The 26,572-nt window shown below is 41.8% G+C and overlaps 3 protein-coding genes across 9 annotated transcripts in view; 2 read left to right on the top strand and 1 right to left on the bottom strand.

The window, feature by feature from the left end:
• ccser2a (coiled-coil serine-rich protein 2a) overlaps positions 1 to 529 on the bottom strand; it is a 42,755-nt gene extending 42,226 nt beyond the window's left edge. For all 6 annotated transcript variants that reach the window (XM_017430496.3, XM_017430488.3, XM_017430513.3 and 3 more), the window contains exon 1: positions 10 to 529. The gene's annotated coding sequence lies outside the window, so the exon portion shown is untranslated. The remainder of the gene's footprint in view (positions 1 to 9) is intronic.
• Positions 530 to 1,991: 1,462 nt separating this feature from the next.
• Positions 1,992 to 12,082, top strand: LOC108242573 (SPARC-like protein 1). 2 transcript variants are annotated; one of them, XM_017427493.3, is made up of 10 exons: positions 1,992 to 3,210; positions 4,188 to 4,291; positions 4,433 to 4,508; positions 5,034 to 5,106; positions 5,489 to 5,600; positions 5,853 to 5,971; positions 6,047 to 6,201; positions 7,091 to 7,203; positions 8,133 to 8,227; positions 8,627 to 12,082. In XM_017427493.3, the coding sequence occupies exons 3-10, from the start codon at positions 4,452 to 4,454 to the stop codon at positions 8,695 to 8,697; spliced, it is 795 nt and encodes a 264-aa protein (XP_017282982.1). In that variant the 5' UTR covers positions 1,992 to 3,210; positions 4,188 to 4,291; positions 4,433 to 4,451; the 3' UTR covers positions 8,698 to 12,082. The 2 variants fall into 2 exon arrangements, with proteins under 2 accessions (XP_017282982.1, XP_017282974.1); XM_017427485.3 differs by lacking the exon at positions 1,992 to 3,210 and having other exon boundaries at positions 4,104 to 4,291.
• A 145-nt stretch (positions 12,083 to 12,227) lies between these two features.
• On the top strand, positions 12,228 to 25,867 carry ndnfl (neuron-derived neurotrophic factor, like). The gene is made up of 4 exons (XM_017428016.3): positions 12,228 to 14,166; positions 16,806 to 17,053; positions 20,085 to 20,209; positions 23,330 to 25,867. The coding sequence occupies exons 2-4, from the start codon at positions 16,881 to 16,883 to the stop codon at positions 24,760 to 24,762; spliced, it is 1,731 nt and encodes a 576-aa protein (XP_017283505.1). The 5' UTR covers positions 12,228 to 14,166; positions 16,806 to 16,880; the 3' UTR covers positions 24,763 to 25,867.
• The last annotated feature ends 705 nt before the right edge of the window (positions 25,868 to 26,572 follow it).

Genomic DNA, 26,572 nt, shown 5'->3' with positions numbered 1-26,572 from the left:
CGAACTTACCTGAATTATTTTGCTGAGAGCCCCAACATCCGGTCGGCGAGGAGTCCCCTGTTTGGTTTTCTGGTAAATAACATGTTTTGAAGTAAGCGGAGATGCGCTGGTTGGTAAAGTTGAGGCTGTAGCCTGGTTATCTCAGAAACCAACCACCAAACAAACTAACCCGGCCGGCCGAAGCGCGACACAAGGGCGATCGTAAACTAAAAACACAGCAATAAAAGCACCGAGCGCAGTTCGCTTTTCCAATGAATGTTTCAAAGTTTATGTAAAGAAAAATAAAAAAGCCCTCCGGACCGTTAGAAACACCGCCCGACCGAGGGTGACACTGCCAGCTGCTCTGACGTGTTGAACAGACCGATACACGAGCAAGAGTAAACTTTAAAAAATTAAAAATTTAAGAGACGGAGGAGCAGGAGAAACTCCCGCACGTACCAGCGTGGAAATTTGTTAATAAACTACCTACAGCAGGACACGATAAAGCAACAACGTTCAGACATCACGGACGAGCCTGCTTCCTTTAGCCTCCTCTGGTGGGCGGAGCCTCGAGCTGTCACTCAGGGCTCAGAGGGTCACCGCGTGCGTGCTAACCCGCCTCGAGCTCGTGCGCCAACTGAATTATTAGCGTTGCGTTTTTGACTCAATATTTGCTTGCTTTGTTTTTGTTTTTATTCTTTCAAGTCTCTGTATCGATTAAAATCACCACAAGCCTCGGGTGACAGGTGAGTAGCTCGTGACGTCAGCTGGTGAGCGTGCAGACTTGGGTTAAATCTGTGCGCGTGGAGCTGGTGTGCAGCACTGATTTAACGGTGGTGCTTTGAGCCTTTCACACTTTATTATAAATAAAACAATGGCACACAATGTTTTATTATTATTTAGAAGTTTATTTGTTGTTTGGTGCGGGGTCATTTAGTTTTCATTTAGTGCTTTTGCATATTTACCTAATTTGTCTCATGATGTCTGATTATTTGTCTGGAACTGACAGTCTGTTTATTTTCAATCCATTTATATCTATGTATTTTTCTGTTTTTTGCATTTTAATGGGATCACTCAAATAACACATGCACGTTTTTAACTTGATGCATCTGTGTCTTGGAATTTCTTTATAGTAAAATTATTTTTTATTCTATTCTATAACCTACTGACAGTTCATCCAAATTTCAAATTAAAATATAGTCATTTAGATCAGTTGTTTGCAGAACATAACAAATGGTCAGAATACCAGAAAAGGTGCAGTGTTTCCAGGCCTCAACGCAAAGAAAGCAAGGTTATATTCATTTTTAGACGTCACATTGCTAATGTTTCAACTTAGGAAGAGATCAGAAATCAATATTTGGTGCCAAGTATCTTTAAACCTTCTGTTTAAATCACAGAAGCGCTGTGATTTAAACCTACTGGCGCTGATTTTTCCATCCATCTGGTCCTATTGCATGAGGTTGATGATGACCACAGTGGTGTTTTTTATACTTTTCTGTTAAATAGGATTTTATTCAGGTGATCATTAGTGTGTTGTCCCTTTTAATAATGTATTCCTCCTGACACTTTAGGCTCCTGGGCCTTTGCTAACTAACACCCTTTAGTATTTTATTCAGAAGTACCACTTTGTAAAACCTTTCAGAAAAGCTTTGTTAGGCATATTAACAAATTCAATTTTAAAAAATGAATTAGAACAAATCCATCCAGCAAAAACACAAGACAGATTCTGACAGATGCTTTACTCTTCAGTTGGTTCGCTAATTATATAAGTTTTAGGCTAATTGCTCTTGGTGAATCAAGAACAAAAACACTTTTTATTCATGTCAATCTGTCCAATCTTTGGCCCATTTTGTAGATACAAAGAAAGAGGAACAGACTAAAATAATAATATGCTTTATTACGTAATTTAAAGTGGTTCAGTACTTTGTTATTTGTTACATCAACATTCCCTTTTATGCTTAATTAATTCATTGATCAGTGCTAAGTGGCTTAGCAAAGAATAACCCAAACTGCTGGAAATATTTAACTGCAGGAGATGAAATATGAGCCAAAGAAAACCTTTCAAACACCTCAGTTTCTCTTTTAAAGACTAGTTTCTTGAGAGAAAAAATATGGACTTGAGAGGCAGCTCGAGACTTTCTCAGAACCAACAACAACAACAACAAAAATTTTCTGTACTGCATGTCTTGTTTTTACGTTTTAATAATTCATGCGGTTTGTGTTGTGGTTCGGCCTCTGTTTAATATTCAAAGCTTTCAGTGCACAACAAGAGGCGTTTGCTGAGGGTGGATGTTTCAAGCACTGCTTCATTTGACATTTTCAGAAGAATCTGAGACCAAAAGACGACTTTAAAAAGAAAAGAAGTGAAACAACTGGCAGATAAATTGTGAGATTTGAGATTTTATTCATGTAGCTCCACACTGTTTTACTACATCAAGCGTTTTAGACCATAATAACCACTAGAGAGCAGCCTCTACCCTTTAATCAGCCTTAACATATGTTATTTAAAATAAATATATTATTCAGCTTTTTCTTAGTGACTGATTTTTATGCTCCTGCATGGAATGCATCAGAAGTTTAGCCAAGTGTGACCACGTTTTCTCTGGCCCATAAATCCTTTTTTTTTTTTTGCAACAATAAACTACATAATGTCTTCAACTAGTTTTGAGTTTAGATACCTGTCGGCTCTAATATACTCCAATGGAAATTATGAAATGAAGTCAGGCAGGTGAAAAAAAGAGAAATGGGGTTAGACAAGGTAGGAATGTAAACATATATATTTTTTAAATGGATCAAATAGAAGAATAAAGAAATCCAGCTGCCATCTGTTAAAACAGCTTGCTAGGCATTAACATTTTTTCCCGACATGATCCTTACAGTACAGAAGGATCATGTCGAGAAAAAATGTTATTGCGTTCTCTCCCAGTAACTACATATTTTTAGGGTTACTTTCCAAACACGGTAATAGATCAGACAGACACATTAGGGATTACTCAGACCTGGGGGTCCTGGGTTGACCTGGAGTTCTTTGAGGCTCTTCCTCCTCCATACTCAGCCAGGAGACACCCTGGACGGTTACCTGGGGGGAGAGAACTCCTCGAATCAGGGAACTGAATACTGCACGGAGTTCTGCTTGTGCTTGTTTACCAACCTGAGAGACAACAGGACTTTTTGATGGAAGCTTTTCAGGACAAAGTCATCCTTCAGTTTGGCTGTCTGGGACTCATGCAGGTGAGTTAATGAAACGTAAACCCATTTTGTGTGTACAGTGATGACAGAAGATGTACAGAGCCAAGTGTAGTGGAGAAAACGTAAACTCACGCGTTTATACAAACACTATACATTTCTTGGTTTGCCTTTTCTCTAGAGAGAGAAGTGGAGACAGATGTACAGACTGTAGGGAAGAATTAGGGGAACAGAAGGGAATAATATGTGGAAAATATGAATGACAATGTTAACTTTCTGCCTGACAATGGTGTTCTCCAAGATTCCTCTCAGTTCAGTTAACTGTAGACAGGTTCCTGCAAGGGCTTATCACAACATTCAGGGCACTTCTTACACTTTTGCTTTTGAAATTACTGTTTGCTACACACTATAAATTAATAAAGAAGTAGAAAACTTGTTTGTTCTGCTAAAAAAAAACAAAAAAAAAAACTGCATGCCGCAAGCTGAAAGCTGTTAGTTGACGCTGCTTAAGAAGTGGAAGTTTTCACAAACATAAACAGGTAAAAGTTAAACTTCTAAGCATCCGAAGCCAATACGACTGTTTAATTATTATAAGGCAGTAGAAGCCAAACATACCAAAACATACCCTAAAGGTGGCAGCATTGCAATAAAGAGAAACAGAATCCCAACAGTGTGCATCTCTTCAGCTTGTTCGCAATGAAACACATGCAGCATCTCAAGTGAAACATGTCTTTATCAGAAACAGTTTTTTTATTAGAAACAAACATACCACTTATAATTTAGACGCAGCTCCAGAAACTGGCATGGCCAAGAAGTCAGTATGCCTGAGGAGAAGCATTTCTTTACAGTAAATACCTGAGTTCAAACACACTCCACATGGGAAGGACGTGGTACACCCAGTTATATACCATATAGATAACACATCCAAAAAAAGAAAATTTTTTTGAAAGTGTACAAAAGGAATTTGCAAGGGCACACAATAATATTTTTTTTCCTGACATATCCCTTACGGGCCTCCATAGCCAGGAGGGGGTGAGGCATGAAATGAAGTATCTGGCAACAACGTAGAGAATAAAACCATTAACAAGAGAACAGCAGCTGAAGAAAGGAGGAACAGAATTTCCAGGTAATTTATTTTTATGTTTTTTAAACCTGATTAGTAACTGACATAGAACATGACCTTCTTAAATTGGAAGCTAAACAGTCTCAGTGTAATTCAACTTGTTTTCTCTGTGATGGAAAGTTTTTTTATTATTATTATTTTCAGTCCAGTGGATCTTTCAACCATGAGCCTGAGCTTTATGCTCACCTTGTTTCTCCTTCTTCACGCTCATTCAGCCCTGGTAAGTCTTCCTTAATATGACTGAACCCCCCCCCCCCCAAAAAAAAGGTTTTTTTGCATAATTTAGCACAAATCCTAATTAAAATGCTAATTAATCTTAAAGAACATTTAGATTTTTTTCCCGCTTAATCACACGCGTGCTCCTATAGGATTGTTTTACTAGATGAGTTAAAACCAAAAATTCCATAGTTGTGGTAACGTGGCTCCTAGAGTTTTGGTCACCTGTTTCACATTTGATTTGGGAAAGCTTTTAAAGCAGATGTGGACCTGGCATAAACTACAAAGAGCACTTTAGGAGTGGAACTGGGGCGCAAGAGAGGCGGTAGATGTGAAGATACAGTTGTCATAATGGTTTTATATAGTTCTTTTAAACTATTTGCACTGGAATGTTTCAGAGTTCAGATTAGAAGTTTATAATGAGCCCGTAGGTTTACAATGAAAGATGCCTGAGTTTGAACTGAGTTGAATTTTCTGCACGGGGCATAATGAGGAACTTTTCAGATTAGCGTGTGTTTTTTTGGTTCAGGGAGGCAGAGCTCAGCGCAGGCAGAGACAAGCCGAGGAGAGGCTGAGACCGTACTTTGGCAGAGTGGAGCCAGGTAAGATGATGACAACAGTTCTGACTGCATGCCAGTTATTTGCTTCTCACCAGTGGAAATACAGAACAAGATAAAGAAATGTGCTCAGAAAGACAACCATTTTCAGTAAAAAATTAGACAATGTGTAAAAATGAGAAAAAAATCAGTCATTTTTGATTCAGTTTTTGTTTTACATTTAATGTTTAGACATGCTTTGTTATAATTAGTAGAGTTGTAAAACACACATGACTCAGATTTGTTATGTCTTGCTGAAATAAGCAATGCCTTCCTTACAAAAACAATATCTGCATGACAGTAGGTGTAGCTGCAAACCTATATTATGCTTTTAAACGAACATTCATACCATACAAAATCCAGTATTTTGTTTGTTTTTTGTTTTTAGAAAAACTTTGTGAGTTGCTGAATTGCTATAGTCCGACGGGATCTTGGTGCCAGGTAGTTCAAGAAAATGGAATCCTCAAACCCAAATGCGTTTGTCCTCATTCTTGTCCACAGTAAGCGCCACACAACATTTAAACCAGCCAAAAAGTCCAAAATGTTTTTAGTTTTTGACAAGCAAACCACTAAAATAACTAAAACAACATTAATTAATAATATGTTCAGCGGCTTTAAATTTGTAAGTCACTCTTATATAGATAAAATATGAGTGCTTGGTTACATAAACATCAGCTACAGCAGTTTTTCTGCACAATGTCCGATTTGTTTCACGTTTAGTTTTGCTTGTGGGCACTGACTTTTACAATCAGGCAGAGGGCACCAGTGTGCAGCGTTCTTGGAAAGACCTATGGGAATGAATGTTTGCTTCACAAAGAAGCCTGCAGGAAGAGACGACGCATCGGGCTGGCTCACACAGGACCTTGCCAGGGTAAACACACGCGAAGCATCCGACGTAAAATTTCCACTGAGCTCCCAAATCAGCTCTGTTATTCCTCTTCATCAGTTCCCAAGAGCAAATGCACCGAGGAGGAGTTAGGCCAGTTTCCGTATCGCCTCCTGGACTGGTTTCTGCTCCTGAGCCGAATGGGAGCGTCCTACACACCTGGAGCCCTGCCCCAAAGCTGCCTCAGCCACACCCAAAGGATCCAGCTGGCCAAGGTCAGACTTGTGGGATTTGAAGTTGTCAGAAGCAGAATATGAGATCTTTGTGAAGCAACAGACATGATTTATCATCATACGATGACCTCAGCTAATGACGACACAAAGCAAATCGATATCCACGACAAAATGTAATGCTGATAGCCAGAACGAGAACACACGAGGCGATCACTTTCCATCCCAGAGTAACTCTTCTACCAACATAAACAGTTGTTGTGTTTTTGTCTGTTTGCTCACGCCAGACACTTTCATCGCGCAATATTACAAACTGCCCTTCGCGGGTCGTGGCTGCTCTGTGTTAACAGCCTTCTGTGAGGAGTAAGTTCTTGAGCTTCTTGTGGTGTGGTTGCCCACAGAGATAGAGTCTGTCAAAAACACAAAATGGATTTGGTCAATAATCACTGAATTATTCAGTAAGATGATGAAAGAGGAATAACTTAACCACTCTCTGACCGCTCAGATCTCCAGCCTTGAAGAAATTAGGTTAATACTCATTGTGAAAATATAAAAACTTGATATATGTTGTTTTGAAACATGACCATTGAATATATTTCAGGCTTTCAGTTATATCCATTAAAAAGACAACCATGTAGCTGTGTGAGGCACACAAGTGTCAGCCACGTTGATTTTTACTTTGTGGCATTTTCATACCTTTTAATTTTACCTCAAAACAAAAGACAATTAGGGCTATAGGATTAGTAGGATTCATCTATTGAAACTGTTAAAATGAGCGCCAAAGCAGCATGGTACACAAATGAACAGATGCATCATTCTGCATTTTATTTCTTCTGTCACCATATCAATTCATTAAACAGCTGCAGGCGTCAAAAAGTTTGTTTCCTCTGCTTTGTTTCCACAGTTACTTTTCTGTTTTTGTCTCTTTCTTCAGCAAAGATTTCTGTCGTTGGACAAGAACAAAGATGGCAAGTTGAGCCGCAGAGACCTGAAGAAGCTGCATTACAAGAAGATGCCTTCGGAGCACTGTGCTGCGCAGTTTTTCCAGTCAGTCCCACCTTCGTCGGCGAATTTCTCTATCCTTTTCTATTTTTAGAAAAAAAAAAAAGTACAATCTTTATCACGTTACGCACAGTAAAATAGCTCTAGTTATGACCTTTATTTTTAATAGCAACAGAGTGGCCGAAGCGGTGCTGCTCATATGTTCGTGTCACCATGACCTCGTGACACACAGGGGTTGGTGGTGCAAACCTTCTGTCTCTTGCAATATGTTATTCTACAGCTAATTACCGAAAGAACGAGGTTTAAATATGTCACACAGCAATGCAGTTTCACCCCCGCTCTGATCAAGCTGCACCTCCCACCATGCTGTTCTCTCTGCACGCCATCTATCCATCCGTTCCCTATGCCAGTGTCCTCCTCCCTACTGTTCTCATATGACCATTAACTTACTCTTCCTTCCAACGCTTGGGCTTTCCTTCCATCTTTCCTACGTATAAATCTGTCCGCTCTCGCTGCCAATCCGATCCTTGTTTTTGCTCCTTTGTCATTCTGTTGTCTTCGCATGTGTTCGTATTTATATCTATATCGTTAATGCTTCCACCCAAGCCAACCCACCCCACCCCCAGTTTTTCTGTCATTCCGCAATGACAGGTTTTGTGAGAGCAGGACTGTCCGTGTCAATGTCAAGCCATTCCCAGCAATGATAATGTTTATTGCCCATTGTGTGTCCCGCTGCTCGTGGATTATCACAAATTGAAGGAGTACCCTTCAGAGATAACGCTGCACGGTGAACTGAAAGACAATGACAGCTGTGGAGTCCCACCCACCCCCCTTTTTGCTTCGTGCAGATACACCTTTAAACTCAGCCTTTGTGCCTCCGTGCAAACCTCCGGTTTTTGCGTGGAAAGGGTTTAGCGTGGATGTTTTTGTCGCCTGCGATGTTTCGAGGTCACCATATTGTGCTGTGCTTGCAGGTCATGTGACCGTAACACGAACAGGAAGGTGACCCTGAGAGAGTGGACAGCCTGCCTGGTGGACCGCTCCGAGGCCTGGTTCTATCACTTCATGTGTTAGTCACAATCTTTTACTGAACTCATTCTAGCTTTCTTCAATATTGACGACCACTGAAGGCAAACGAGTAGTATCATTTTTACTGTGTGTGTGAGCATGGATGTGTGTGGTTTTGTTTGTCTGTCACGTTAGTAAAATATTTCATGAAGCACTGGGTGTAAATCTAGAACTGATTAACTTTTGGAGTCAACTCGATTTAAGGTTACAACCACAGCTAACGGACCTTAACCAACATGAAAAATTGCTAGAATTCATTCAGACCTTTGTCCTTTCATCTTGGTCTTCTATGTAATGTTCTTGTTTCGTTTTTTTTGCTTTTTTTATGTCTGTGTTTTTAGTGGTTCACCTCTAAAACCCATTTTAAAAGGATTTTTGTTGTTGTTGTTGTTTTTTACAGCAATAAAAATGGGCTCCCACAAGCTGTGTCCAACAATCAAAGAAAAACATGAACTCCTGCATCTCTTTTGAACTTGGACCAGAACTACAGGAACCCTGCACACGCTGCTCACTCGTCTCCTTCCCTGCTTGTGCCTCGTGATTCGTGACATCTCCCAGTCTGAGGGTCCAGCCGTTGCTGTCTGTGTGTTCACATCAGTGCTGCAACGAGACAATTAAACATCTGAACAGGCCTGCTGCCAGTTGCATTTACTGCTAATTACATTTGCTGACATTTGTACACTGGCGCTGTAAAAGACAATGCTGAAACCAAATTAACACGGCACGCTTTGACTAACCAGCTGAAAGGGAGGACGGCAGCAGTGCAGACAGCCAGCGTGAAGATCAGAGAGAAAGACATCGGAAACTAGATGGAAAAGAAAGATACGGGGTGGGGGGAGAGAAAAATGCTTAGTGTGAGGTGAGGTGACGTGACCGGAGATGAGACAAAGGGGATAATCAGGAAAAAAAAGTTAAGCAGAGAAATGTTGAAAAGTGTCAGGATGGAATGAGGAGAGCAAGTGTGGAAGAGAAGCAAAGTGACAAAAAGGAAGGAGAGGAAGTGATGAGCAGAGGTAATGCACTGTAAATGGGAGTTGAGAGTAATGGAGTAATGCATAAAAAATGGATCAGAAATGAGGGAACGAGTGAGGCTGTATGGGGGAGGGACGGCTGGGAGAGCAGGAGAAACTAAAAAAGAAGACAAACTGCAAGTAAAAAAAAAATAAAGTCTTTTCGTGCTGAAAAAACATTTCCTTTGCAGCCAGCCAGTTCTCTAAATAGAACCTCGAAGCATGATGCAAAATATTTGAAACACTTGACCTCTATAGAAGTCAAGGAACTTACATAATGCGAGACTGTTTCAGATGTGGGCACCGACTAAAAACTCCTGTTGCAAGTTTTGTTGTGGCTTGTGAGTGCATTTCTGTGAAGCAACGCCGCTCCCAGGTCATCACAGGAGGGATGCGCGTGTCCTGCGGTGGACTTGTTGATGTGACAGGTTTCTCGGGACTAATTAGCCTTTAAATGTACCAGTGCCTGAAGGGATGACGGGGAGAAAGAGGTACTGAAGGAAGGCGAGCTCTCGGCATCTCAATGCGAGATGCGGGATCAGTGAGACTAATGAGGACTAAAGACTGCTTGCTGACAAACAAGATGTTTTCATTCCATCCAAATTTCTCTCAGAATTGGGATAAAGTGGAGTGGACCACTAGAGGGACGCAATTTGTCTCGGTATGTGAAAAGAAAAACAGGCTTGAACCTCAGGAAGAGAAAGCAGAGTTTAGACATTTTAAATAAGTAAATGATTTATTGGGGCCACCCTCGGAGCTCTATCCCTGTTCTGATCACTGTTCTCTCTTTGTGCGTCCCCAAACACTCCCCCCCGTCCTCTGTGCTAATAGATTCCCTCTCATTACCACCAGTCCACCATCTCCACCTCCCCTTCCATCCCCCATCCAAACAGAAAGGGTTGTAGATCGACCCGACTAATCTCAATGAGCCACGGATGCACACACACACACACACACACACCCGTTCACCTTGGATATTAAAAAAGGGAGGCAGATATTCATGTGCCCACCCACCTCTCTAACCTTGTCCTCTCCCCCCCCTGCTCCTCGTTTGGGGGCTGATCACTGATGTGATCTATGGTGGGATTGCATGCATCTCCCTCTTTTCTATCTCTCACATTCACACACACACACACACACACACACACACACTCTCAAGGGACTCTGACAGCACAGGAGCAGATGGGCGGCTAGTGATGACATGTTGTTAAAAATAAAGATTCCTGTTAACCCGTTGTCAGCTTGCACCCCCCCGCCCCCCCTCTTCCACCACGTCCCCTTACTTCATCTTCATCTCTTTCTGTCAATCTCTTGCCGTCGTTTTCTCACACCACCCAATCCCTCCTTCCCTCTTTGCTTTTAGCCTGTAACTCTGTCCATATAGGCTGGCACTCAGACGCTACAGCACCAGCTAACCGTACCCCTGAAAGCCTGTCTCCCAGGACCCCCCTGATACCCTCACAGGATACCTAATCCAAGACTGCCACACAGACACAGCATATCACATTATGTATAGCTTGTAAGCACTCATCAGTTTTGTTTATTTGTTTGTTTGTTTGTTTGTCTCAGTAGTTACTCTCACTTTCTGTGAATGTCTTATTTTACTTTTTTTTTTTTTTGATCAAATATTCAACAGCAACACAAGAGGGGGAGGTGGGATCAAAAGAAATATCCAGGCGGGTCATGATAGCCGTGAAACGCGTTATGCACAACCTCACTCGGTACTGTGAGATCTTATGAGATGTGTTAGTGCTCTGATTATGGGATGTGAAGGACTCTCGGCTACGATCAGACCAAATTTGAGCTCATTTGGTGATAAAAACAGACTGAGTTATAGTCCTTTCTGTTTTGGCTAATGTAGATCAGTTGTGGCGACCATCTTTAATTGGTGTGGCTCCAAAAGAGAATCACTCGAAGAGGTGTATCCAATGATTACTTCCTGAGAGTTTCATTAAAAACCGTCCACTGGTTCTTTAGATATTTTACTAACAGACAGACACAGTTGACTCTAACAGGTAATGGCAATTTGTTGAAACCAGATCTTGCGTAAGAGCTCAAAATATGTGTTAGAAATGACTCTCATCTGCTACCACACTGAATCTTAACTCGGTATCTGTCAACTTGGCTGAATTGTAGCCATTTTTTGTTTTTTTTTGCTAAGTTTGTTAGCGGCCATCTTGAATGGGGTCGACTCCAAAGTTAATCGGTCGTAGATGTTCCTTCAGCCGAACGTGTTCCTTCGCTCCACGTCTGAGAGGTGCCCGACGGATGACTTGACAGCACAGATGTGATCCACCAGCTCTGCCCCCAACGCAACATAAAAGTTGTCCAAACAAATCAAATATTAAACCGTACACGTCTGCCCGAGGTTAATCACCAGCCAGGTTTTGAAAGCCGCTGCCATATCGTGCTCTGCCAGATTGCTGACTTTCAGAACTTTTTTTTTAAGGGATTGGAAAGTAGGCCACGAACAGTGAGTGATACCGTGAAAGACTGGTGGGTTTGCAGAAGAAAAAAAAAAGTCCGGAAGCCTCACTAAAATAAAATAAAAAGAGTCAGCTGAAGTGATACATTTATTAATAGTGCTCATGCATGTGGCACGTTTTTTAAAAAATATTTTTTATTTTTCTTTGAAGTGATAGTGCAGGCAGACAGAGGCAGGAAGAGGAAGGGAGATAGGGGGTTGTTGTGGGGGGGCTTCTCGTCTGTGGTCAGACAATATTCCCTCCGGGTGGAGTGGGTCCCATTCAGAGCGACCTCAATAGCCTTACGCTGAAGTGCGAAGTGAAAGAGTGAGAAAAGGCCCCATCACAAAAAAAAAAAAAAAAATTGAAAAGTGGGATAGTTAGCTCACAGCTCTTTCTATTTCTCCTGATGATATTGATTAAAGAACTCAGGAGAGACGGAGAGACGGGGACATGAGGAGGCCCGCCATTGTGTGGAGATGAGAGGGGCTGGGTGGGGCCCGTGAGCCACTGATATGAATGCCATCAATCCTCCAGGATCTGCACTTGACCTGCAGGTTGAAGACAAGAAGCCTTTATCGTGGCTGTGCTGTTTACAGACTTTAAATGTCTCTGTCTGGTAGCTTACGAGTTTATTAAAAAGCTGAAGTACTTTTCTTTTTTTTTTTTTATTAAATTCCATAATGGTAGATTTTAGTGTGAAACTCAGCTCAATGCAGCAAACATTGAGCTGGGTGGAAAACTTGTGTTTTTGTTAATTATTTTAACATTTACAGCAGCGTGGTAGCTAAATGTGATGGTAGCAACTCGCTTATTGGACCAACAGTGAGCGGTGTCTTTAATTTCTTATGAGCACCGCACCCTCCACCCTTTTTGGAACATCAAAATTTACTTTGCAGAATAAAATATTAGCCATTTTGGCCCTGTTTCAAGCGCTTGTTAAGCTAAGCTAACAAGACGGCTTGATTTCTTGCTTATTTTTTTTAAATCTGACCTTTTGTTAGAGGACATAACAGTATGAAGTTGTTAATGGAGTAGTAACCGTTGAATTGCTGTCCTGTTAATCAGTTGTACATGGACTTCCTGTGATTACTTTCATTGGATGTACATCTACAACTGATTAACCTTTTGGTGGCCGTCACATCTTATCAACCATAGAAAACACATAAATGGTCATAACTCAGCCAAGTTTGCAGATATTGGACTGATATTTAGTGTGGTAGTAACTGAGAGGCATACCCAGCACACACAGTATTATAAGCATTAAACATTGCACAAGATCTTTGTTTAAAACTTTAGCATTAGCTGTTGGAGTCAACCCTGTTAGTCTGTTAGCAGAATACCTCATGAACCACTGGATAAGTTTGAATCAAACTTTCAGAAAGTAACCACTGGATTATCATCTACAACTGATTAACATTTGGAGTCAACCTAGTTCAACTTTGTCGCCACAGCGAATCTACCTTAGCAAGCACAAAAATGGCTTTGGCGCAGTCAAATTTACAAATATTGTGCTTAAATAGGGTGTGGTAGTAGCCGAGACTTATCCTCAAAACATACTCTAAGCGCTAACTGATGTCGCAAAAATAAAAGGTGGCATTTCTTCAGCGGCTTCTTTCAGTTTTACCTTTCTCTAACACACCTGTTGCCTTCTCAGTCGTGCTGAAAACCTCCTCTTTATGTTTTTAGTCCATCCTCAGCAGAACGCTGAAAAACAACAACACGCTACCGCTCTCCTAACAAAATGTTGTTGTTGTTGTTGTTTACTGTGCAGCATGAGACTGAAGTGTTGAGCCGAGTGCTTAACTTTTCCATCACCTCCAACCATTCTTTAATTCTGCTCCTGACAATACATCCTCTCCCTGTTTTCTCATCACCTCCCCCATCCGGCGACCTCACTCGTCGGCCCCCACATACTCACCCACTCACTCCCTCACTCTCAGATTGCACATTCAGATACACAAACACACACACGCACACATGCACACGCAGTCACACATGAGCCCATTTGAATTGCAAGTGAGCTGCAGTTCACTATAACAGGAGGAGGTGGGAACGAGTGAAAATCACAGGAGGGGAGGGAAGAGACGGGGACGCAGGCCTCACCGCCCGGATGACATTCACACGGTGTTTAACAGGACGAGCCTCCACGTGTGAAGGACTGAGAGGCAGAGCGAGTGAGGGAGGAAAAGGTGCAGCAGGAGCACGGGGGGCCCCCCGAGGGGACACCTGAGCTGGCTTAGAAACAACTCCTTGAACTACAGCGCCTCGTGGGAGAAAGGAGTCAGTGGAACACCCAACAACAACCTGCTGTCGCTCCTCCTCTCCTCGCAACCGGCTCTCAACTACCCCCCCCCCTCCCTCCCTCCCTCCTCCTCTTCCATCCTCTTCCATCCTCTCTGTCTCTCATTTGATCCCATCCCTCGCTCCCTGCGCCACAGAAGGAGAGCGTGAGCTGAAAGAAGGTAAGGGGGATGCATGCATGCATGTATGTTGTCCTTGCAGAGCATGTGTGCGTGTATGGGTGTGTGTGTGTGTGTGTGTGTGTGTTGAAGTCTCAAATTTCCACTGCCTGAGTAAGTCAGCAACTTGTTTCTTTGAATTATTTCTGTGCTTGTGTGTGTGTGTGTGTGTGTGTGTGGACTCCTGAGCGTGGATGCCAGGCACTTTTTCTACGTGGAACGATTGTATTTACCTTTGTATGTTATGGTCACGTGCTGTTGTTTTTCTCCTCACTCTACCAGTTTGTAATACTTTTGTATTTGCAGTAGAAAAGCGCGGCATTCAGAGAAGGATGCTGATTTTTAGGCAGCGAGTAGAGAGAATGCGTCATATTACCGCCTAAAAGTTTGCAAAAGACCAAAACACAAACGGGAGAATGAGAGATTCGAGCACAAAGGGACGGAGGAAAGTAAGGACAACAGGAAGAGGATTCGTTTATTCAAATGTACACGCAGCCAGGTAGAAAATCAGCCGTGAAATCCTATCAAGTGCCACGGTCGATGCTTGTTACCCCGCTGTCATCTCGTCAACTCCCCTTATGAATCAAAAGGCCGGCTCTGTTGCCCCGTTGTAGTTCTGGTGGTGGCGGTGACAACAGATCCTGCAGGGACCACCCCATGCCATTTAATCTGTCCCTGCCTACAGATAACAGAAGGCAGATGGTCCTGCCGGAGCCCAGGGAGACAGAAGATCGCTGATACAATGTGCAGACAGATAGCACACACCAGTAAACCTCGGAAACCGAGCCGGCATCAACTTCCAAACAAATGGGGGCGAAAGGGAGCCAGAAAGAGAAGGACACGGGGAGAGACAGAAAAAAAAAGGGGGACAAACAGAGCAGGGCTTGAGTTAATCAGAAACCCCCAAACAGAATCCAGAATAAAAGCAGTCATTTGATAGTCTGGGTTAAACATAATGGAAAGAAGAAACTCAGGAAAAAAAAACAGAACAAGCTGAGCAGAGAGTGAGCAGGACCATCAAAGCACTGTCAGGAGCTCCTGTGTTTAAAGTGGAGTGTGTATTTATTTATAGAGGGCGGTAGTTAAGTTCACCAAGCTCCCTCTCTTAAAGCAAAAAAGATCCAGCCTTTTTTTTTTTTTTTTGTCTTATGAAAATTCAGTTGGCCATAATTTGCTGAGGAGCCGTATGCATATTTTATCAGCGGGGCGCGTATTAAAGAAACAGGCCCTGCAAAGCTTTTTGTGTGTGTCTTCATCTTTATCGGGACTCAATGAGGGGGAGTGTGTGTGCGACAGGGGCTGTGAGGTTGTGAAGCCGTCTGGTCATGTGTGGCGTGCTGGACATTTGGCACGGGGGCTAAAGCAAACACCAATCAGCTTCATATGTCTGGCTCAAACTCAGACGCCGATTCGCAGGCCGCTCGTTGCACTGCGAAGATGTTTTCACTCTTCTCGATCCCAGCCATCTCTCTCCCAGTGTCACTTTCCCCACTTTGCCTCCCTCCGTCTTCTTCCCTCTAATTGCTCCGACATCCTCCTCTTCTTGCTCTCCATTTCCACCGCCCTCCCCTCGCTTCCCTCAGACTCCCCTTCCTCTCCTCCCTCCCATTTCAATCTGTGTTTTCGCTCCTCTCCCTCTGCATGTCTCTCGGTTAAAGTTTTATGGGTCGTTCACTCCCTTCTTTCCGTGTGGGGATAATGAGCAGGCGCTTCTGTGCGACTTTGAAGCCTCGCGTCGATTTGTGAGTTTGGATGTCGGAGTGTCCTGGGGCCCAAAAAGTGTCTGATGTACCTTCTGTAGCTGCCTCCGTGATTTCCACAGTGATTGTCATCTGATCTATAGGGCACAGCGCTGGCATAAAACACCTTGTTAGGTGAAGGCGGGGAGGGAGTGTGTTTGCGAAGACTGTGTGACTTTGAACAAACGCATTTTCCCTGGAGAGAAAGAGAAACACTGGGACCTGTAATTATCTACTATCACTGAACCACACACAAAGCAGCACGCCCACATATAGATATGAAAATAAAATAAAAGGAGAAAAAAAACCACAGTGAAACACTAATATAGAGTGAGAAAAAAAATAAAATAAAGAGAGCAAAATCTCGAATACAAGTTCCGTTTGTTATCTGATGCATGGATTTATGCTGATCAAGTGCATCAAACCACCTCCAGGTGTTTGTGTACCTCTCATCCCATCGGCGCGGAGTCACTTTCTGCTGATAACATACCTGCTAATGCCCGTAATGAAAGCTATTTGGAGATTAGACCCATTCGAACTCTCCAACTAAAAATAGAAATGTAGATATGAAGGCATCAACTTCCAAACCACATTAGCTACCCACTTCACACTTTGAAAAGTGGTGCGATGTTTTTTTTACACAGTGTCAAGCTGTGCTACTCACATATCCCAGAGTAATAAAGCACAGAGATTTCTTATCCCCGACATGAATAATTCTGTCTGAATAGGAGAGGATGTTTCTTCATATCTGGGAATCATCAGTCAGAGCAGCTCTTTCGTGTCTGCGCGAGTAGTCCAGTAAAAGTTTAACCAAGTGCGTTGGCGTGCACGGCTGCGGGTGTTTGTTGCAGACGGGCTCTGATTGATGCTCCTGACCTTTTTTTTTCTGTTGTGCGTTCTCAGAGCCCTGGGAGATAGCCACCATACAGGCACCGAGCGAGGACGGCAAGTGGACGAGCGAGGAAGCCAGAGTCGGCAATGGCCCCCACGTCTCTGTCCTGGTGCCTCGGCGCAGCTTTGGCACTGATCTGTGGCTCTCCCCTGGTGCACTCGGCTCTGGCGCCCGAGAACGAGGTGCCACTTCGCCCAACTACATGGTTACCGGAAGGAAAGATCACCTCTGTAACGCTTCCGAAAGGACGAACTCGCAGGTAACAGACAAGAAGTGCAAAAGTGTTGACACTGAATTAAACATAAAGTGAATAAAGTAAAGAAGCAAATTGGTTTGATTAGGAATAATACTAATAAAATCAAATAGGCCAGTGTAATGCAATCAGGTTAATTTTACACGTTTACCTGGTAGCTTGTTTAGTCTCTTCAGGCCAATCAGTTCACAACAAAGCGAAGGAACTTTAGCACTGATGCTGAGCTTCATTATTGAGATTATTCAACATTAGCAGACTTGCAAAATGTGCAATCCTGATATCTACCAAGCTGAGGTGTAATTATTTGATTTTTAGACTCATTTTTTTCTCCAGTTCAGTATTTTTTTTGTTTCGTAAGGCATCATATTTTTGAAGAGATCATATAAGAGCTACCATATCTGCTCAGTTCGGCTTTAGATTTGAGGGATCCTGATGAACTGGACACAGCAGTGTCCCAGAAGATAACTGACCAGTCCTGAGAAGAAAAAAAAAAAAAACAGCATCAAAGACTGGATAAATGCTCTCACTTACAGGCTGCCTGCTTCTGGTTTTAGTCTGGGCTAACATGAAAGCTCATCTGGAAACTCTTTCATTTCTCTTTGAGGTTATGTAAATAGTTTGCTAAAGTGAATGCCTGAAAACATTCGAGGGAAAAAGCATGCCGTGTAGTTTCTGAGTCTGTCTTCATTTAAAACCAACAACTGTCAGGTTTCTTTTCAGTTTACAGAAGTGGGACGTCCTCCGGGATGCTTCTCATTTACATAAAGTCACTTACACCTCAAATAGACGCAAATTATGAGCCAGGAACAAAACTCCCCGTCTCTCGAGATGCAACACTATACTGGCAGAATTGATTGCATGATTTGTTCTATAGAAAATAACCTGGAGTCCATGAAAGTGAAGACTCCTATAGTCATATACCATAAAGCGACGCAACTTTTTTATTTATAATGTTCATTATTCTTAAAGTAGACTAGTTGATCATCATCTAAAAGTCCAAAAGTTTTAATTTGTTAAGACAGAAAATGACAAACTTTGCATATTTTAACTAAAGATTTTGATGGCTTTAAAAAAGAAGCGTCTGTTAGAAAAATCTTTCCTGAACGGCTTTGCATAAAAGTACCACCATAAAGTGTTAGAAATTAAACAGAAAAGTAAAAATAATGGCTAAAAATTAATTGATAAAATATAAAGATAAAAAGCATGTGGAGTAAAGTGCTAAGAAACTGAAATGTGGCATTAATGATTGCTCAATGATAGCTATAAAAAATGGAAAATACTGGACAATCATGATTTACTTGAGTGTTTTTAATTGCTTTGTGTGGCTAACAGCCTCAAATCCAAACACATTTAATGCACAGAATAAAAAATTTGATCAAATGTTCAGGCAAGCTTGAGCCATCTAACATTTGCACTTTTTATTGAATTAATCTCTATTTAGTCAATCAAATTTAATTTAAATTGGCACTTTCTGAAAGAATGCACTTTTTATTTTAGTAGGACTTTCATTTACTTCACATTAATCCAATAAAAATAAATCACTTTTAATCCCAACGGAAAACTCTTCTGTTTTACTTTTTTTATGCACAACATCAAATATGGTTTTAAACTTCACATCCAAGCTAAACAACTTACTAAATCCTCCCCTTTGTTTTAGTTTATTAAAGACTGATTAAAAACGTTGGTAACATCTGTCCTTCCCAGTTCAGTCACATGTCAGCAGACATCAGTCTTTGTGGGGACAGAGGCCCATTCCAGCCCCTCTGTAGACAGAGAGGAAGTGGAGCTCATTTAGCCTGAGCCGTACGCAACAGAGCCAGGATTTGCTTTCTGAAAAGTGAGAACTAAAAACGATGTCTCCCCGCAGTCTGTCCACCAGTGCAGTCATGCAGCACCACGCGGCGAGTAACGGAGAGAAAACACCGATTCAGAAATGAATCCTTCTGTTAAATAAGCAACAGAGTGCCCTTGAAAATGACATTGTCGCACATCTGTTTGGCAACAACCTCCATCTGCACAGGCTTGTGAGTAATTGTTTTTGTGAAGGAGGAGAACAAATGTTTATTAAGAAATTACCACACGGCTAATAAATTTTCATTAAGCAGAATTAAATTGAGGAGACAGCATATTTTCGTTTCGAAGCGCAGACAGAAGAAGAGAAAGTGTGGATGCTGAGTGCTGAATGGCAGCTGAACTTTACTGAAGAAGCTGAAACTGAGCTGTGAGAGCTAAAAGTAGCAAAACACCAGCTAAAACCTTTAAGCAGCAAACGGTGAGCTGAAAGCTCGAAGTCGCAAAAGTCTAAAACTAAAATCAGAAAACAAAACTGGAGCGAGCATGCTGAAGGAGATTTCAAAGAGAAGAAATTGTATTTCTGTGGGGAAATATTTGCAAATGAAGTTCTCTATTTTGAAAAGTGTAAAAATTACAATAAAAAGCAAAATTCCAATTCCAATCTCCTGAATGAGCCTAATGTTTTGACATAAGAAATGCTAAAATAGAACAAAGCATGCAGCAGTTAGATTACAAAAAATATAGGAAAAAAATGAACAATAGCGGGAGTGCTGAATCAACATTCAGATAATAACAATAAACCAAAGAAAAAAAAATAACAGGAATGTATGAATTAAAAAAAAAATGATAAAGGACCACACTGGTATGAGCATGCAGATCTGTAATCTAACATAAACAGTAATACCACATACCAAATCATCCCAGATGGTGAGGTCCCAGGTCACATTTCTGATTCTGATGTCAATAATTGATCTGGATGTCAGTAAATGGAAACATAACAACTGGAAATCCTTGAAAAAGCGGTAACAAAATAATCAAGCTTTGCTAAGAAAAAAAAAGAAAGAAAGAAAGAAACCATCCCAGCTCATTTAAAAGCCATCCAACAAAGTGAGAGGTCACACACAGACTACGCTGGAGAATGTCTTGTCCTTGCAGCTGAATGGAAGCAAGACGTTATCTTTTTGGCATTCCCCGTGAAGAATGAAACCGCGTCTTGTGGGTATCTTTACTGTTCTGTATGCAGGTTGTACTTTACGCTGAGGAAGAAGGCTTCGGCGATGTCAGTGACCGTCAGCCCCTGTGACCTCCCCATCGAATGGAGCTTGGCCGCTCGCACCCTGAAAGAAAAACCCATCAAAAGCCTGCAGTGTGAGTACCGCAGAACGACCACCCCCTCAAATCCTGAAGAGCATCACTACATCTGACTAAGCTGCAGCAATCAATTAGATACTATCATGACCACGTTGGGGTTTAGTGAAGGGCGAAGAGTCTAATCTTGGCTCACTTTGTGTTTGTTGAAGGGAGGTGACTTTAGCGACAAGCTATGACCAGAACTATACGTTACTGTAAGGACAACGACGATCTTTCTCTGTCTTTGTCACCCGCAGCTGAAAGGCAAAGATGGCATTTTTGCCCATGCCTGTGTGTGTTTGTCTATACTCAAAATATCTCATGAACCACTGGATCCATTTTATTGAAAATGTCCTTGAAATAACCATTGGATGTGCATTTACAACTGAATAACTTTTGGAGTCAACCATATTTAAAAATGGCTACAACTCAGTCAATTTTACAGATATTAAGCCAAAATTTGATGTAGCAGCTGAGTGTCATACTCTCAGCATAACATCTTGTGACATCGCATGAGATCACACATAACGGTATTTTCAAGCTATGACCAAAACGGCTCCAGCTGCAGCATTTCTCAACACAAGATGATCCCCATCTAAATTTCTTCCACGAAAGGCAGCGGGCGATATGCATTCCTTCATAGACTGCTAGGCTACTGCTTTTATTGATGTTCTGAGAGTACTGCTGTTGTTTACTGCCACTGTTGGATCCACATTTATAGCCCCAAAATAGATCTTCATTTTACTTTGGCAGGTTAACTGCACTTGTTTTGCGAGAAGCGATTGCCAACAAACTTCGCTCGGTTCCAGACCGCTTCTTCTCTGTAATCTCCACCCGTTTGTTCAAGTTTGAAAAATGGATGGAGGTGTATATTTTTCTACGTGCAACCCACAGTATCAGAGAAGGACAGAGGCAGTGATTGTGTGATGGTATCTGGTTGTTTCGTGCCGTTATAAATTCTCCGACGGGCTCATAAAACATACACTGAATACTGAAGGAGCAATGAAATAAAACCGGGCTCCGCAGTTCGCCAATAATCTGAAACTAGCACACCAAACTCATTAAATAAACTCAAAGGGTCATATTGCACAGTAGCTTAGATCTACAATCAGAATAAAAAGTAAACCAAATAAATCACATTTTGAACCTGAACAGGCAGAGATTTGTAGAAAATAAAAAAGGGACTCATTTTGTGTTCCTTGTGCATTTCTCCAGGTAACCTAAACAAGCTTTACCACAAGTTAAAATGACATTATAAAGGTATAAAATGACACATAAATCATTCAGACTGTGAGCTCATGGGTCCCCATCACCAGCGTGAATTATTCACTTTGATTCTGTAACATTTGGTCTCATCTGCAGAGGGATTTTTTTTTTCAGCTCCAGGAGACTTGAACCGGGAAAACAAGTTGCGACGGTCGCTTTTTAAAAAAAAATGTGGTTGTTTATTGCATCATTCAAATGAAGAGTTTCAAAATAAAAACACTCATGTGTAAATGAAAATAATGCAATTAGTTCTGAAGTGCCAGTTGACATTTCATGTATTTGTTCATTTATCAGGGGCAGAGGACTTCCTTTATATCTCGGTTACTCTGATTAGTTTGTTTCGTGGAGTTTGCAGAGCGCATGCAGCCGAGTTTACATTTTTATAAGATAATTGTGTATTGTGTAATTACTGTAGGTACTTAGACAGTGTTGAGTTGAATTTCTGTTCAGCGGCTAGTAGTGTTTTCAATTATAACGTCTATTGTCTCTGACAATGCTTTGGTTGTAAACATGCATTAACAAACACGTTCTGTCATAAGTGGCACTTCACAAACAAGAAAATAAGAGACCTCATACCAAATATGCTTTCATATCTCCACTATTCCCTTTGAGGTTACATGTCCTGCATGAGAAGCTGAGTGTTTTTTATCAGAATAAAACACCTTTGGCTTCAAAAAAACAATTCCCTAATTTCAGATTCAGATTAAAACATTTGCAGTGGTTTTTCGAACTGCAGAAAACGATGCTAAATGCAAACACACCCTTTTGTATATCTTAGAGGCGGCTTTTCCTCTGAGAACACAACTGTCTGTGATTGGCTTAGCCTAGCATACAGCGTCAGCAGTAGTAAACAGGAAGCCTGTCAAGCTGAAAAGTTTCTGTCTTGTCTGTCTGATCCAATATTTGCTGTGATTTGTTTCTGACTTTGATCGTGGAATCTACACTTATCTTGCTTGAGTGCCAAGTTCAGTACCTGTCAGGATATGACTGAGGTGTGGCTGTCATGCAAGCAAATGTACCAGAACTGTTCAATTAAAAACCCAAATTAACATCTGCTAAAAGATAAATCCATAACATTAAATTCTTTGTAATCACGTTTCGAGATAAAGGTGTTGAAATATGAAATTATTCACAATTATTTTCCGCTTTCATATCATTTTTGGTCCTTTTTTCTCGTGCAGATTGAAAACAGCGTTCTAGTTTTGGCACAAACAACTTGAAAGGCAAAACTTCAGCTTTTTACCCTAAAACTGAGTTAATCTGGTGGTTCTGTTATTTTGTAGGAGAGCATTTGTTGGCATGGTTTGGGTCTACTTGACCCCTTGAAAAGAAATGGGGTCACCGCAAATCAATACAAAGTTAATCTTTATCCCTTCTCATTCTTATGCTAAGATGATTCTTCCAGAAAGGAGTGGTCAGACCTCCATATTTGGGCCATCACTGAATGATTCAATGAGTAATAAGTACTGGTTGTCAACAAAAGATTTTAGACCAATGCGTTTGATGTTTCTTTTCCATTATAACTACCAAACACCAAATGAGGGAATGCCTATTTCAACACTGCTGCTCCCTCCAGTACAATGATGCAGACTTGTAGAATCAATGCCACAGAACACTAAAGTTCTTCTGGCAGCATGTAGAGTCTTGACACCTTACTAAAGCCAAATTCAACTAAACACAGAAGCTTTCCAAGAACTAAAAGCGGTGACGGGGTACGTGTTGAGGTTGTAGAACTTGATGCAAAACATATGGTGCTGCAGTGTTTGCTTTCTAGCACGTCAAGGATGGTAGATAAAAGTCGAGAAAAAAACTAACATGAAGTAAGTTTTTTGATATGAATGGGACTTAGACGCTCATGTTGTTCTCTCACAGGGAGCACCAAGAAGAGCGTCCCCGAGGTGTGGTGGAGAGGTCCTGGCACTGAGGAGAAAATCCACAGCTTCACCGGCGATGCAGTGGACACCTACAGTGGTCCTCCCCATCCGCACGCTTCCATCTACATCGTGAGGCTGTGCTCCAAACAGCAGAGCACCAGAGCCACTTTGTTCCTCCACGAAGGCCAGGGATCCCCAGGCATCTTCCCTCTGCTCCCAGCTGACCCGCGAGTTCACACATTGGGTGTTGGCATGACGAGTGTCACCCTCAGCTGGGCGCCCAGTGCCTCCATCGCCAACCTCCCGCAAGCGGAGAGCAGTTACAAGTACTGCGTCCTCGCCAACTCTCTGCGGAACTACCCCAGCCTCTGTGCTGTACAGGAGGGCACACGGAAAGAGAAAGATCGGAAACAAGACAAGAAGGAGAAAGGGAGGAGAGAGACGACATGGCCGATTTTAAAAGAGTGGTGGTGGGAGCAGTGGGACACTTATCCTGAAGCGCAAAATCTGCCCTCTTCCCTTGCCGATGCCGATCTCCGGTGTGTGTGTCAGGGGACGGAGAACGTTTGCACCGTCTCCGAGCTCCTGCCCGACACGCCTTACTACTTCGATGTCTTCGTGATGGACAGGCTGAATGGCACCAGCTCAGCGTACAAGGGGACATCCGCTCGGACGCACGAGGAGGCTCGGCCCGCGATCACGCCCCTGAGAGAAGGAGAGCTGAGGTGGGTGACCTTTAAAAGCGGAGGCTCGAACTCGGAGCAGTTCTTCAGTTTTCGTCCTCGGGGGTGGCAGCAGAGTGGCCTGCTCACCTTACAGAGCTGCGGCGGAGATGAAAAGATCAAGGTGACCCTGTCCAGTAAGGGACAGGTTTTGACTTCTCAGGACGTGGGAGCAGATTTGGTGCACATTTGGCTTCAGGGGAGCCCTTCCTATCTCATCCACTTGCAGCGAGAAGGAACTTCCACTGGCCAGATTTCTTCTGCACTACCAGGAGGTTTGACGGCTTCAGTCAAAATGCAGATTTCCTCGGCCTACCACCGCAGAGGGGTCCCGTCTCTGCCTTCCACCTTGCAGATAAAATCCTTCAACAGATTGCGTGGTTGCAACAGGGTCACCCTGGCCTGGATGGGCACGGAGGAAAGAAGTCTGTACTGCGTGTACCGCCGAAAGCTTGGGAACCAGGAGGCAGAAGCCAGGGGGGCGTCAGCTCTAACTGCACCCTGTCTGGGCCCAGAGTCTCGCTCTGACACCGAAAGGGTTCTCTGCAAGTATTTCCAAGAGCTGAATCCTCGACGGGCCGTCACCACAGCTGTGATCGGGGGCCTAGAGCCAGGAATGGCCTATGTGTTTGATGTCTATCTAATGAGACGCTGGGGGATCCCTATCAAGTATGCCAGCAAGATGGTGAAGACCAGAAAGGAATGCTGAACTGCCGCCCCCTAGAGGACATTCTGAAACTGTCCCAGTTTATTGGGAAAATGCATCAGCCATGGACATGCTATAAAAACGGACCAAGAATTCAAAGACGTGATTGTTGTTGAGAGACTGTTAGCAAAAAAAAAAATAAAATAAAAGTAAAATACAAAATACAAACATTTTCTTGGAGAAACAGCGGTCGTGTTCAGGCTCCACTTACACGACAAGTGCAAGCAGGTGGAAAGCTTGTGAGAAGGATCTGCACACCAGCAACAGTTCATAACATTTACAATCCAACCCTTGTGCTCTTGTTGATCATAACGATGACGTGCCAGTTGACCAAGTGCTTATTCTGTGTCTGAGTGCAAAAGACGTACGTGGCTTTACGATGGCAGAAAGTCAGAGCAAAAACTACAATGGAGACTGTGCCAAATATGCAACAGAAGCAGATGGGGGGCAATAATTAGAAAACATCTGAGATGAGGGGTTGGGGGTTGCAGTGTATATTACCAGTGCTGCATATTGTACAGGCTTGTAAACACAGGTGGATGCAATCTAAAGATGCTAAACTCAAAGTCAGTGTAATTATGTGTGCTGCTTTTGCATGAAGCAGTGAGAAATACCTTGTGACTTGCCTCATTGTCTTTGATGTAATCTTGTGCTGCTTCAAACTCACCAATAAATACAAGGGTATCTGTATATACTTGACTGAGTGATTATTGTACATGTAACCCAGGCTGTAAAACCTCTTATTACGTAGTTCTAGATGGCTGACTTTAACCTTAGCAGCTCGAGATTCTGGTGTTCAGGGTTATAACACGATTGAACAGGGTTGAAAATTCACATTTTTTAAAGCTGGTAATTTCTGTGTTCTCAATCTAATAAAACAACAGAGTCCAAGAGGTGTACATAATTTATTACGACACAAATGTTATGAAAGGCGTGCAAGATAAAAGATTAAATCTGTAAGTGTGAAATGATAGAGAGAAAAACAGCTAAAATAATAACAATAAAACTTGTTAAAACAGTAAAATTACTAAAGAATAATCCTGATCATTTTAATCTATAATTGTGTATTTGTTGATTTATTTAAGTTTATATTTATGTATGTTCACTTTTTTGTTGTTTTCTGTATATGTTTTTTTTTTTGTGTATACTATATTTAATTTTAATTGTTCTTTTTTTCCCCTCCATTCCCTTTTCTGTTTCTGAGCTCTTATTTTTTTTATTAAAACACTGAAAGCAGATGCTGGCATTTGTTTTTATTTTATTTTATTTTACTTTTTGTTTGCTTTGTTTAGTTTTGTTCAGTCCTGCAACTGTCTGCTTACCAGTCAGCTCATCTTACATCAGGCCACATGCCCAGTACTCAAATGATTTCAGTAGTAGTGACTTTAAAATAAATGATTTATAATTTATGAAATACATTGCTTAAGGGTCACAGAGACTCTTGATTATAAGTCAATAACTGCACATGTGCAGTATAGTTTAAAATACATGCCGATAAATGAATAAAAAATGTGATAAAGCATTTAATTTTTTATTAAAGGTTTTGATAATTGCCTTTTTATTTCCTTTATATTAAAGGTGCAAAAGTCTTGGGGCACTCTTCCTTTCATTTAATTTTCCTGCAGGCAAATCTGTCTGCAGGACTGAAATGTTTCTTTGATTATTAGCTGCACTTTTACACATTTTAGTCTAATATCCGATCGTTTTTTAGTGAAACAAACAAAACCTCTGTCGACTTTGTGAAATAAGTCCTCAATTATGTTTATAAGGCTTCATCAGAACAGCCAATGAGAGGGCGCGTTTACTATTACGT

This window comes from Kryptolebias marmoratus, linkage group LG22, assembly GCF_001649575.2.
Source record: "Kryptolebias marmoratus isolate JLee-2015 linkage group LG22, ASM164957v2, whole genome shotgun sequence".
Taxonomy (NCBI): Eukaryota; Metazoa; Chordata; class Actinopteri; order Cyprinodontiformes; family Rivulidae; genus Kryptolebias; species Kryptolebias marmoratus.
Note: the sequence above shows the minus strand (reverse complement) of the source record. Positions and strands in the feature narration are given on the sequence as shown.

What these genes read in the sequence shown, in the direction of transcription:
- LOC108242573 (XM_017427493.3), top strand. Translation starts at nt 4,452, where the DNA reads ATGAGCCTGAGCTTTATGCTCACCTTGTTTCTCCTTCTTCACGCTCAT. An exon ending in CTTTGGCAGAGTGGAGCCAG is followed by an intron (nt 5,107 to 5,488) that starts GTAAGATGATGA and finishes TTTTGTTTTTAG; the next exon opens with AAAAACTTTGTGAGTTGCTG. An exon ending in TGTGCTGCGCAGTTTTTCCA is followed by an intron (nt 7,204 to 8,132) that starts GTCAGTCCCACC and finishes CTGTGCTTGCAG; the next exon opens with GTCATGTGACCGTAACACGA.
- ndnfl (XM_017428016.3), top strand. Translation starts at nt 16,881, where the DNA reads ATGGCCCCCACGTCTCTGTCCTGGTGCCTCGGCGCAGCTTTGGCACTG. An exon ending in CCGAAAGGACGAACTCGCAG is followed by an intron (nt 17,054 to 20,084) that starts GTAACAGACAAG and finishes TTCTGTATGCAG; the next exon opens with GTTGTACTTTACGCTGAGGA. An exon ending in ACCCATCAAAAGCCTGCAGT is followed by an intron (nt 20,210 to 23,329) that starts GTGAGTACCGCA and finishes GTTCTCTCACAG; the next exon opens with GGAGCACCAAGAAGAGCGTC.